Source organism: Scyliorhinus canicula, chromosome 23 (genome assembly GCF_902713615.1).
Source record: "Scyliorhinus canicula chromosome 23, sScyCan1.1, whole genome shotgun sequence".
NCBI classification, from domain to species: domain Eukaryota; kingdom Metazoa; phylum Chordata; class Chondrichthyes; order Carcharhiniformes; family Scyliorhinidae; genus Scyliorhinus; species Scyliorhinus canicula.
Window position 1 is genome coordinate 26470422 of NC_052168.1, and position 12990 is coordinate 26483411.

Here is a 12990-nt window from a genome sequence, read left to right on the forward strand (position 1 = left end):
TCTGTGCTGTACTGTTCTATATTCTATATTCTAAACTGGGATTGTTCTCGCCAAAGAGACGGAAGCTGAGGGGCGACCTGATAGAAGTTTATAAAATTATGAGGGGTATAGATAAGGTGAACAGTTGGAGACTTTTTCCCAGGGCGGAAATGACAATTACAAGGGGGCACAAGTTTCAAGGTGAGGGGGGATAGGTTCAGTAGAGACAGAGGGTGGTGGTGGCCTTGAATGCACTGCCAAGTGAGGTGATTGAGGCAGATACGTTTGCAATGTTTAAGACTTATCTTGATAGACACATGAACAGACAGGGTTGGGAAGGATACAAGCAGTTGGTCTAGATAGGCACGTGATCGGCGCAGGCTTGAAAGGCTAAAAGATTTGTTCCTGTGCTGTACTATTCTTTGTTCTTGATACATTTTTCTAATTGAAAGTTATTCCCAGTAATGGTGTTTGCGACAAGTTGTGAAAACCCATCTGATTCACTATTTCCTTTAGGGAAGAAAATCTGCCATCTACCCAATCTGTGACTCCAGATCACACCAATGTGGGTGACATTTAAGCAGCCCTCTGAAATGCCAAGCAAGACATGCTGTTCATGGACAAATGGGATGGACAGAAAATGCTGACCTTACCAGCGACACCCATATCCGAGGAATTATTATTTTTTTTCAAAAATCCATGGACATACTGCAGTTCACTAGTTTTAACAGGCATCATAACAATTTTCTTTACTCACAAATCGGGAAGAGTTGTCATTTTTCACAGTTTTTGCATTGCCGAAGGCTTCGAGGATAGGGTTGGCTTGGAGCAGTTGCCTCTCAAGCTCTCCCTGTAATCACAGCAGTACTTAGATTAGTCAGTGGAATATCTGCTTTGCAAACAGAACTTGATAGAGAATTGTGAGGACTTTGAAGTATTGTTTACAGATCTGTAGAAGACTTTGATGCAACATGAAAGACTTTACAAATCACAGCTGGCTGCCATGAGGGTACAAATGGTCACTGAAATGGTACGCAAACATATTTATCTGATAAAGAGAGTAATTTTCCTCAGAGGGGCCATCTGGAAAAAGTTTTTTAAAATTCTTATTCATAAACAACACTAACTGTAGACTGTACAAACATCAATTAATTTGAAACAACAAGCCAATAATTTCTTCAAGACAAGGATTCCAATGTGGTACTGCCGTTATTGGGGAATGAAGGGCGGGGAGACGCTAAGATAATAAAGATTAGATGGTCACAAATAGACAGGAGCCAATTTCCTGCCACAAGAAATAATCTTAAAGATCTCCTCCCTTCCAGCAGGTGGCTCTGCAACGGTAATGTCCAAGATTAAAGCATGTTGATAAAATGGGATTGAACAAAACGTGAACAGAATTCATCGTTGAGAAGCAAGGTTCTGCCTTGTACCACACGACAGGCATGCACCAAGACTTATTCTACGTCAAAACAAAATGGAAGAGTTACTTTGTATTGTTTAAAGAGTTCAAAAAGATTTCGTCCCTCATGACAAATCTACACAATTTTATTAAGATACTTGTAACATCAAGGTCCAAAGCTCTGTCCAATTACTTGAAAGACCTGCAGGGCTTCCACTCACCACCACCCCTTTTGACAATTCATGCACACATATAGCACTGGCATTTTTTGAAAAAGCACAATGGCACCAAACATACCACACCAATATCACATTTAAAGACACCACATGTCCACTAAGCACACTGTAATTTAATATTCACTCGCCTTAGCAAGGGAAATACTCACTTGAAACAAGCAAACACAATGAGATTGTTGCAACTGGCAAAAATGTTGATACAAGTTTAATCTGGCTCCAGAGAATATTTGTTCTCAATAATTCAGCATATACATATCCACAGTTTGAGAACAGATGCATACAAGTTCTTAGACTGCCATTCAAAATGGGTAAGTTGAGATACACTTAAAAGCTTCATCAAATGGGGCATTAATGATAGATATTAAAAGGCTGCCCTGATCTGTGCCAAGAAATATTTTCAAGGAAAATCTTGGCAGTGTCTTCACAACATGGGATGTTTGTCTTCACGCAATTACCTTGAATACACCAGCCAATTGCCATTTTAGAGACTTTTACAAGTGGGTAAATGGAAGTTTACAAAGATGACCTTGGGTTTCAACATGGGTTCCCACAGTAAGAAACCAACACAGCCCCTTAAATTTGAACCATGCCATCCTTCACATTATTTCTGCACTGAAAAACACATTGTGACTAACGATCAATTTTGTCTTTTATAACACTGTTAGAAATAGGTCAGTAGCTTTCTTTAGCATTAGTGCTAAATTAGGCAGGTGAGAAGCAAGACATGGAAACTGCTCAATCTAATAGAGCTGTAAAGTAGCCGTCTCTAAATAAGCCTAAAAGCGAATTCAATTTTTTGTTTCAGTGGAATAAATTTGGAAAAATGAAATTTTGATATTTGGAAGCAAATAATGCCATATATTGTTCATTAAAACTATGAGGGTTCAAATGCAAAATCATTTTCCACACAACAGAATTACTTCATCTGAATTGGTAAGTGTAGCAATTGAGGATTGGAGGACCTTTGCAGCTCTACAATGTAAGAATGAGACTTGAGCTTTACATAAAGATGTGCACATGACTAACACAGCGCGTAGTTAGGAGTGCCACAAAAGTTGTATTTTGGACAAGTCATTGCACATATCTGTGTAGCAAGACTGGTGTTCATGATAGGAAAACATCCAGCCTGACAAGGGCCAACACATTTTAATTACCTAAATACTTAACCATTTCTATTTCTTTGGAGGAGTGGAATTAAAAACTGAAGAGTTATGACAGTTAAGGAATTGTTTTAAAATTCTAATTACCAGTTTGAAAATTCTGTGGGGGACCAATGAAACCTCTGGCAGAAAACTGACATTGACATCCTACATTGTATTGAGTTGGTGCTTAAATAGAACACTGATTGGGAGCTAATTAGTGAACAGTGACTTGGAGCAATTGAAAGGTAGTCAGCCAACATAAATTTGAATTTTAGCATGATTGAATTAGTATCAATTGGACTGACAAACCAAGTGATTTGACGGATTTACACTGGAGGTGTCCACATTCTTATTTCCCATTTAAAATGAGAAAAAAATAACCCTTTCCTGACCAGAAGGCACTACTGGTGCCTTGGAAGGTAAATAGATAATTTGACTGCAGTGGCACCAAAAGCTAAAATAGCAATAGCTGGAATTTTTTTTTTTCAAAAAGGGAAGATGTTTTCTAACAAACTTTTTCATTTGGTGCCCACAGATATATTAATTGACTGACCTAATATCCATATCTATATCACGATATTACAATTTAAACAATTAAAACCGCTTAAGTTACAAAGCTGAGGAACGGCATTTACATTAGGTGGGAAAATGACTAATTTCTAGACAAACACACTTTTGTTTCCTCATAATTCCACAAAGCGGCTTCCATAGTTTTAAACTGTATGGAGGTTATAGCATCATGATGGTTTCGAAAACTGGGCGCCAGGGAGCTGCCGATCAGTTTCTGGACTGGAAAGGGTTAGATACTCTCAGGATAGGCAGATTTCCATTTGAGTTATTAAATGTCCTGTTATAAACAATCATCTCCAATTCTAACAAAAGTTTCAGGATACATTTACACCACCTTTACACCCAAAGCATGCAACATAAAGAATATACAGATCTGAGCTGTAACTTGCTCCCTAAAACAACCTAAACACCTGGACATTTTGCCCAGCAAAATGACCAGGCTTCTGAAATTGTAGGCGTCTATTATTGTAGTGACTTCCAGAACCAATCACGATGCCAATGTTAATAAGGGCTGGATTTAAAATTGGACTAAGCAAAATGAATTTATTCAGACATTATTTTCAGCTCCTGATACACTAAGTTTATAGTAACTGGATATAAGATTAGATCTCGCACAATTTTTAGGTGGACAATCACTGCAGAATTTGACCTGCATTAAAATATTTGCATCATTCTTATTTTACTGAGATCCACTGCTTCAGAAGAAAATATACATTAAAAGGAACAAACTGTGTATCGCATTTTCCGATGTCAACAGTTTACTCAATCAGGGAGCAGTTACACGTCCTGGAAAAGAGATCCTGTTAATCCAGAAATCAATTTCAAAAACCAATTAAAGCTTCACCACTCCCCAAACAGCTATCAGATCTGTATATAACGCATAAAAAGTGCAGAATATGCGAATCAAATTATAATAACCCACTCACGTATGCTAACACCGTAGACTGCTGCAAATGTTGAAGGGGGAAAGTGTTATCAATGGCATGCAAAAATCTGTAAGAATTCTTCAAGCATTTACTTTGTTAAAGGGATTTAACAGCCTGAAAGGCAGTATGAAATGTTACGCTATGATAGATTCAAATTACAATTTAAGTAGGATAAATTTTAAAAGGTAACAGGGCATCTACAATCACTATACAGACAGATCGCAACGTTTAGTATTGTGTTTCAAATGAATTTCATACAAATGTAAAAACTTTGTTATAAATAATGACCCGTGACTTTCATGAATAATATTGAGTAGCATACAAGACAAAATACACTTACTTGTTCCTTTCTAGATTTATGCGATGAAGCAACATGAGCTAGGTACTGAATCACTTTCTTGGTGTTTTCTGTCTTACCAGCACCAGACTCTCCGCTGTAAAGAAATAAATTTATATTTTAACAGCTCCTTTCACCTAGTCCAGTGAAAAGACATTATAGTGAAATATGGAACTTAATTGAGTTAACTGCAGTACAGACCCTCAATTAAAAACACATTTTTTGGTGTATTTGACAGTACTATCAATTCATCTTTGAGAAATAATAAATGATCCAAAAGAAATAAACATCCCATGGAATTGAAGACAAAATGCTTCATAATTAATCTAGTTTGTCAGTCCAACGGGTCTGGAGCCAAGTATATTTGGGAATAAACTGGTCTGAGATGGCACATGGAGAAATACCACTTGGCCAAGGTGACCAGATTAACAGCCTAATGGTGCGTGAACATTTACCTAGGCAACAATGGATAGAGAGCCCCATATCCAATTTTTCAATGACAAAGATAGGTGGGCATTGTAAGAAATGCATGAAATTACAAAGATATTAATAGATTAAGCAAATGGGCAAAAATGTGGCAAATGAATTGTTGAACGGTCAATAAGAGAGCATGATTTTAAGGTGAAAGCTGGGAGTTTAGAGGGGATTTGAGGGGCAATAACATTCACCCAGAGGATGGTAAGAACCTGGAATGCACCACGGGTAGTTGAGGCAGAAGCAGCACAATCTTCAAAAAGTACTTGGATGAGCACTTGAAATGCCATAACATTCAAGGCTATGGACCAAGTGATGGGAAATAGGATTAGTGTAGATTTGGGTTTTTTGTCGGCACAAGCTGGATGGGCCGGAGGGCCTCTTCTTTACTATATGATTCTATGATCCTATGAATATAGGTTCCTAAAAAGAATTGATTGAAGTACTTTCGAAATGGTCAAAAGTTAGAAGTAGTGGAGATCCAAAGAGACTTGGGGTCCATGTACACAGATCACTAAATTATCATGGATAGGTACAGAAAATACATTCAATGTAATTGGAACCTTTACATTTAGAGGACCAAAATGAGGAGTCATGCTGCTATGCGAAGCCCTGATTAGACCACACCTGGAGTACAATGTTGAGTTCTGGGCCATAGTTTAGGAAGGATGTACTGCCCTTGGACAGAGTGTCATATAGATTTATTAGAATGACACCAAGATTCAAAGGGGTAAATATTAAAAGAGATTATAAATTTGGGATGGAAAGCCTGGAATTTTGTGGATTGAGGAGCAATTTCATCAATGCATTAAAGATATTTTAGGGAATGGTAGGTAAAGAGACAGAAACAATTCTGATTGGGGAATTTAAAACAAAGGGACATTGCCTGAAAAAATAGAGCCAACCCTTTCAGTAATAAAGTTCAGAAACTCTTCTACAAGCAGACTATGGCAGAAGTTTGGAACTCTTTCTGAAAAAAAGTTGATGGTGGGTAATTTATTAATGTTAAATTTGAGATTGATAGAATTGTGTTAACCGGGAATATGGGTTTGAATGGCTCAGGGGGCTAAATGTTCGACTCCTGTTCCCTTGTACCAATGTACATCATTACCTCCAGAGAAAATATATTTCTTCCAAATTTCCTTCAACTCAAAATGCAATTAGTAAAACTGAATAAAACTTATTTCCGAAATCTTAATTCAGTTGTTATGCTCTTTACTCAGCTGCATCCCCACATTATATCACAAGATACCCCAGCAAACCACAAATATGTCCTGCAAGTCAATTTTATAAAAACTCTTTGTTCTAAGCTTTAGTGTTATAAACTCAAAAAACGACATTAAATATCTGCATTGATGATAATCCACACAAACTCTCTTGACTGAGCACTAAGAGAATCTTTATTACACAAGTTTTGGATTGCAGTCAATTTGTGATGCATTGGTTTTGGGGGGTTGGGGAGAAAAGGAGGAAGAGGAGAGAAGCAGTTTAAACTAAATGTTAAAATATTTTATGGGATGCACAAAGAGGGCGGGGTTCACGTACGAAAAGCTTTACAGGTGGTAAGATAAATTGGTAAAGTTGTTTCAAAACACATGGGTTCTTGGGCTTTACAAACAGAAGCATTGAGGACAAAAGCAAGGAAGCAAAAGCAAATCTTTATAAATCACTGGCTCGGCCTCAGCCATTCGAATTCTGGGTACCATACTTTAAAACTGACTGGAGTGTGCACAAAGAAAATTACCAGAATGGTACCGGGGATGAAGAAATTTAGTTATACGGAGAGACTGAAACGTGTGTTCTTCTTAAAGCAAAGATTAATGGGAGTTTTAATAGACGTGCATGAAATTGAGGGGTTTTGATAAGTCAGCAGGGAGAATTGGTTTTCACTAGCAGTAGGTTCAGTAAGCAGAGGACACAGATTTAAGATAACCAGCTAAAAGACAGGGGAGATAAGGCAACTTTTTTCAATATGGCAAATGATCTGGGGTTATGGAAACAGCTGCAATCACACCCTTCAAAATGAAATTGGTGTTAAACCTGAAAAGGATAGAAATACAGGGCAATGGGGAAAAAGCAGGGGAGTGGGACTAACTGACCGACTCTTTCAGAGAGCTGGCTGAAACATGATGGGTCAAATGGTGTCCTTTATGTTCTGCTATTCTCTGTATTTAAATTATGCACACTATGGATCAAAATTTCACCAAAATTGATCCAGCTAGCATACCAGAATCTCCTTTGGTCCCACTTCTCTCATTTTCTGTAATATGCTGCACATTAGAACAATAGGAAGGAGGCCAACATCCTGGATGGCTTCCTTTTCCTCCATCCAACAGAAAGGGAGGAGTTGGCCTGCAAGTGAAATCGTTTGAGAAAATGTACTTGACTACCTTTTTATGAATCTTCTTTTTGTGTCAGTGCATGCATGTGTTACTTAAAAGCACAGCTGTCAAACTCAGCTGTTACTCTCAAGTCATCTGGCAACCTTAATTTAGCTTCAAGGTTACATGCGAGAACAAGAAATGGACTCTCCTTGTTGCAATGTTGAGTGATAGTCTTAATGTTTACCAACAGATATATTCCTTGCCAAGATGCAATAGTCTCTGGAGCCTGTAAAACCAGACAAGTTTTTGTCTAAAGCGGTGTGAAATAAAGCACTGTGAACAAGCTTTGCTTCTGGTCTTAAATTAAACCTCTCAATTCACAAAAAAAAATTGAGCTCTTGGAATGCGCAGTCCCTTCTCAATGGGTGCTGCAGTGGCTTCCTGGGAAGACAAGGCACAGGCATGCTAAAAGCAAATACTATGTAACAGGTATTATGAAAATTCCAGAGCTGACCATCAAGAACATTTTGGATAAATGCCTTAAAAATTAACTTTAGATGCATGTTAGCATGTAGATTGCAAATTTACATTACAGTAAATTACATTCATCTGTTGATTCGACTGTATAAACAAGAGGCCACACTTACAAATAAAGAACAGAAATGACACACAAGAGGAACGTTTTTTTAATACTTTTTATTTTACTTCTTATAAATTTAAAGCACCCAATTCTCCCGTTTCAAATTAAGGGGCAATTTTTAAATTAAGTGGCCAACCAACCTATCCTGCACATCTTTGGGTCGTGGAGGTGAGATCCAAGCGGACACAGGGAAAATGTGCCAACTCCACATGGACAGTGAGCCGGGGCCGGGATTGAACCTGGGTCCTCAGCGGCGTGAGACTGCAGTGCTAACCACCGCGCCACCCGCACAGGAGAATGTTAAACGGTATCATGTATGTGGAACCAATTACTGACAGATGGTGGAATAAGTAATAGGTTCCCAGGACAAACTAGACTGTTACTTTCAATTGTCTATTAATTGACAGCTTAATTATAGTCAGGAGCTGGACATTCAGAGGATTCACTTGTGCTCATATAGTTTGGAGGTATGTGTTTGTAATGTGCGCCTCTGTAAATGCTAGCTATGTGTAAAGATTAGACTCCAATTCTATCAGTCACTCCCTGGCTAACAAGTATACCAGACATCAATAAAATGGAAACATAGTAAATTTGAAATGTACTGGGGCAGGGCCGTAACCTTGCCCCTCGCCTGAGGTGTGGTGATCCTCAGGTTAGATCATCACCAGTCAGCTCTCCCCCTCAAAGTGGAAAGCAGCCTATGGTCATCTGGGACTATGGCAACTTTCCTTTATTGATAGATGAACCAAAGGTTTTTAAAAAAATATTCTTTCATGGGATGAGGGTGCACTGGCAAGACACTTGTTGTGGCCTTTATTTCCCTTTGAACTGAATGACTTACTCAGCCATTTCAGCAGACAGTTAATCACTCTGCTGTGATTCTGGAGTCGCACGTAAACTGGACCAGGTAAGGATGGCAAATTTTCGTCCCTAAAATGACATTAATGAATCAGGTGGATTTTTAACGACAATCTGGTAGTTTCATGGTCACTGTTATTCCATTCCAGAATGTTATTAATTGAATTTAAATTCCACCAGCTGCCACGGGATTTAAATCTTTGTCCCCAGAGAATTAATCCGAGTCTCTGGATTACTTTGTCAGGTGATATTACCACTTTGCCACAGTCTCTCCAGATCAAAGGGTTTTGTTATGTATTAGTTAGTTCAAATCTAATACACGGGAGCATGGTGGCACAGTGGTTAGCACTGCTGCCTCCCAGCACCAGGGACCTGGTGTGGCACAATAGCAGTGCTTAGCAAGGTTGCTTCATAGCTCCAGGGTCCCAGGTTAGATTCCCGGCTTGGTTCACTGTCTATGCAGAGTCTGCAAGTTCTCCCCAAGTGTGCGTGGGTTTCCTCCAGGTGCTCCGATTTCCTCCCACAGTCCAAAGATGTGCAGGTGAGGTGGATTGGCCATGCTAAATTGCCCTTATAGGTGGGGTTACTGGGATAGGGTGGAGGTGCGGGTTTAAGTGGTGTGCTCTTTCCAAGGGCCAGTGCAGAGTCGATGGGCCGGCCGAATGGCCTCCTTCTGCACTGTAAATTCTATGATCTATTATATGATCTATGATCAATTCCAGCTTTGGGTGGCTATCTGTGTGGAGTTTGCACTTTCTCCCCGTGTCTGCGTGGGTTTCCTCTGGGTGCTCCGGTGTCCTCCCAGTCCAAAAATGTGCAGGTTAAGTAGATTGGCCACGTTAAATTGCCATTTAGTGCCCACGGGTGTGTAGGTTAGGTTAAAGCAGGGGTGTCAAACTCAAATACACCGTGGGCCAAAATTTAAAAATCGGGACAAGTCGAGGGCCAGACTGGTTCAATGTTGTTTTGCAAAACTTATTGAAATTAACTTATTGAACCTGGAACTAATAAAGCTTAGGTTATTGCCTATAAAAACAACATTAAATATTAAATAAATAAAAAAATTAGTTGCATTTATTTCTTATTGCTTTATCTGGAGCTTTTCCAGAGTAATTTCTAATGAAAACATTTTTCCACAGGCCAACACTTTGTGATTCACACTATACCTGAATAAACTCGGCATCAGCCATATCATACGCCATAGGCGCTTCAATTGCTGGGGCCAGCTTTAATAGTAATTAGATATTATTAGGGCAGCACGGTGGCCTAGTGGTTAGCACAACCGCCTCACGGCGCTGAGGTCCCAGGTTCGATCGCGGCTCTGGGTCACTGTCCATGTGGAGTTTGCACGTTCTCCCCGTGTCTGCGTGGGTTTCGCCCCCACAACCCAAAATTGTGCAGAGTAGGTGGATTGGCCACGCTAAATTGCCCCTTAATTGGAAAAAATAATTGGCTAATCTAAAAAAATTTTTTAAAAAGTAATTAGATATTATCTCGCAGGCCAAAGATAATTCCACCGCGGGCCGGATTTGGCCCGCGGGCCTTGAGTTTGACATATATGGGTTAAAGGGTTATAGAAAAAGGACGGGGAAGTGGGCTTGGGTGGAGTACTCTTTCAGAGGGTCGGTGTTTACTCGATGGGCTGAATGGCCTTCTTTTGCACTGTAGGGATTCTGTGGGATGTTTTTTTGATTTCTGAAGATGAAAAAAAATCCCGAGGAGGGACAGGATAGATTCAGTAGCTAATATGAATAACCGACAGTCTTCTGTTTACTATCTGGGCTCCATTCTCAACTATTTCTCATGCCAAGAGATGGCTCTTAATGTAAGGAGCTAGAACTTGCCTGTGAGGGTAATAGAAACATAGAAAATAGGTGCAGTAGGCCTTTTGGCCCTTCGAGCCTGCACCACCGTTCAATATCATGGCTGATCATGAAAATCCAACATCCCTCTCCTGCTTCCTGTCCATACCCCTTGATCCCTTTAGCCACAAGGGCCACGCCCAGATCCCTCTTGAATATATCCAACGAACTGGCCCCAACAGCTTTGTGGTAGAGGTTTCCACAACTTAGAGAAGAAGTTCTTTCTCATCTCAGTTCTGAATGGCTTACCCCTTATTCTTAGGCTGTGACCCCTAGTTCTAGACGTCCCCAACATCAGGAACATTTTTCTCCTATCTAGTCTGATCAGCCCCATCAGGATTTTATATGTTTCTAGGAGATGCAAGATGCAGAAACAAAATATCTAGGTGAAGGTGATCTGAAAAGCCTCAAATAGAAATACATGGCCACAAGTTAAGGGTCCTTTGGGTGATTGGACCAGGTCACAAATATAAAAATGACAGTCTCGGGGTGAAAATGTAGAGGATGTCCCTGATGATTTCCTGGATCCAAGCAACCGTGGTGATTCTCGCTCAGATCCACAAAGTGGGCTTTGAAAAGAGAGCCTTTTTTGAGGTGGTGAGGCTGGACTTGATTCAGTCAGGAATAATGGGGCCCTAATGGTGTCATTCTAGAAGTTCCAAGCAAAACAACAAAGTTGATGTGGCAGTGCCTTTCTGAACATTCCTAGACTTGCTGGTAGAACAACTGGCTCCTTAAATTTCAGAGTGGCCAAGAGATTCCATTAGTGCTGCCTTGGACCGTTTACCACTCTTCAACTTTCCTGTCAAAAAGCTTTAAGAAGCACACATGTTACATTCAATTTAATCTTCAAGGCCAGATTCTGTAGCCATCTGGGATGGCCACTTACAAAGAGAAACATGGCCACTTGCAAAGAATCACCGGAAATATGGCCAATGCAGGATCCAGACGAACTCAGAGCTTAAGTGTATATTTGCCACTAGATAACCAGACACTATCGAAACCCCCAGCCGATTCTTCTAATCGCCCATTTCCCCAGAACAAAAGACTTGTGCTCAGGTATCAGATGCAGACTCATCAGTGCCACTCCCTTCACCCAGGGAGCCCAAACAGCCACAGTAAATGACCGCTCAGGACACGCCCAGCCATCAAGCCACCCGCCCTTTTATTGGCTAAAATCGAAGGCAGTAATCGAAGCCTGCCAAATCATTGGGTCCAAAGCTAAGGACGGCCCAAAAGAACACAAAACCCCCGAAGGATAAAAAGAGACACTGCCATATGTTCAGTCTGTTTTGGCCCCGGTGCATCGGCACTCTCTTGGCCCCAGGCTTGTGCCCAAAACCAATTGCAGCACCACGACCAGAAGCAAGTTCAAGACCAACGATCGCTACCAGACGGATGAGCCCAACAGAAACAAAGTCACTTCTCCAGACCCAGCCATGCAGCATCCGAATAAAGGCTTTGTTCCTCTGCATACGGCTGGGTGCCTGAAGTTAAGTACAGTTGTTGTAGTGTTAGGTGTAATTTAACTTGTGTTTTATGTTGCATGTCGAAGTAATTCTTGTGTATAAATAAACTATCATTGAACTTGAACTAACTTACTGGTGTATGGGTCTTTGATCGATATCTGGCTAAACCTTGTAGTGGTACCATTTTTTACACAGAATTTACAGTGCAGAAGGAGGCCATTCGGCCCATCGAGTCTGCACCGGCTCTTGGAAAGAGCACCCTACCCCCTATCCAAGGTCAACACCTGCACCCTATCCCCATTACCCAGTAACCCCACCCAACACTAAGGGCAATTTTGGACACTAAGGGCAATTTATCATGGCCAATCCACCTAACCCGCACATCTTTGGACTGTGGGAGGAAACCGGAGCACCCGGAGGAAACCCACGCACACACGGGGAGGATGTGCAGACTCCGCACAGAGAGTGACCCAAGCCGGAATCGAACCTGGGACCCTGGAGCTGTGAAGCGATTGTGCTATCCACAAGGCTACCGTGCTGCCTGCCGACTCTGAAAAGCAATATCATTAATAACTATCAGTATCCAGTTAAAAAGAGCAACATTATTGGCGTCTCCGGTGCAAATTGGCAACAATTCTCACCTAATGTCATAACCCTCGACATTAAACTTACATTGACTATTTCTCCTAGAATCCAAAAACACCAAGTGCGGCAACATTGCACAGTTAATATGTAAATAAACATTTAAAAAATACTCTTTGAGGGGCAGCA

General features: G+C 40.5%; 1 protein-coding gene across 5 annotated transcripts in view; it reads right to left on the reverse strand.

Annotated features, from left to right (window-relative positions):
* LOC119956378 (myosin-9-like) overlaps positions 1 to 12990 on the reverse strand; it is a 187089-nt gene that overhangs the window by 102737 nt on the left and 71362 nt on the right. For 3 of the 5 annotated variants that reach the window (XM_038783543.1, XM_038783545.1, XM_038783547.1), the window contains 3 exons: positions 4596 to 4689; positions 4256 to 4276; positions 737 to 829 (listed from right to left, as the gene is read on the reverse strand). In XM_038783543.1, the coding sequence (XP_038639471.1) occupies positions 737 to 829; positions 4256 to 4276; positions 4596 to 4689 (208 nt within the window). The remainder of the gene's footprint in view (positions 1 to 736; positions 830 to 4255; positions 4277 to 4595; positions 4690 to 12990) is intronic. The other 2 variants (XM_038783544.1, XM_038783546.1) reach the window with 1 other exon arrangement.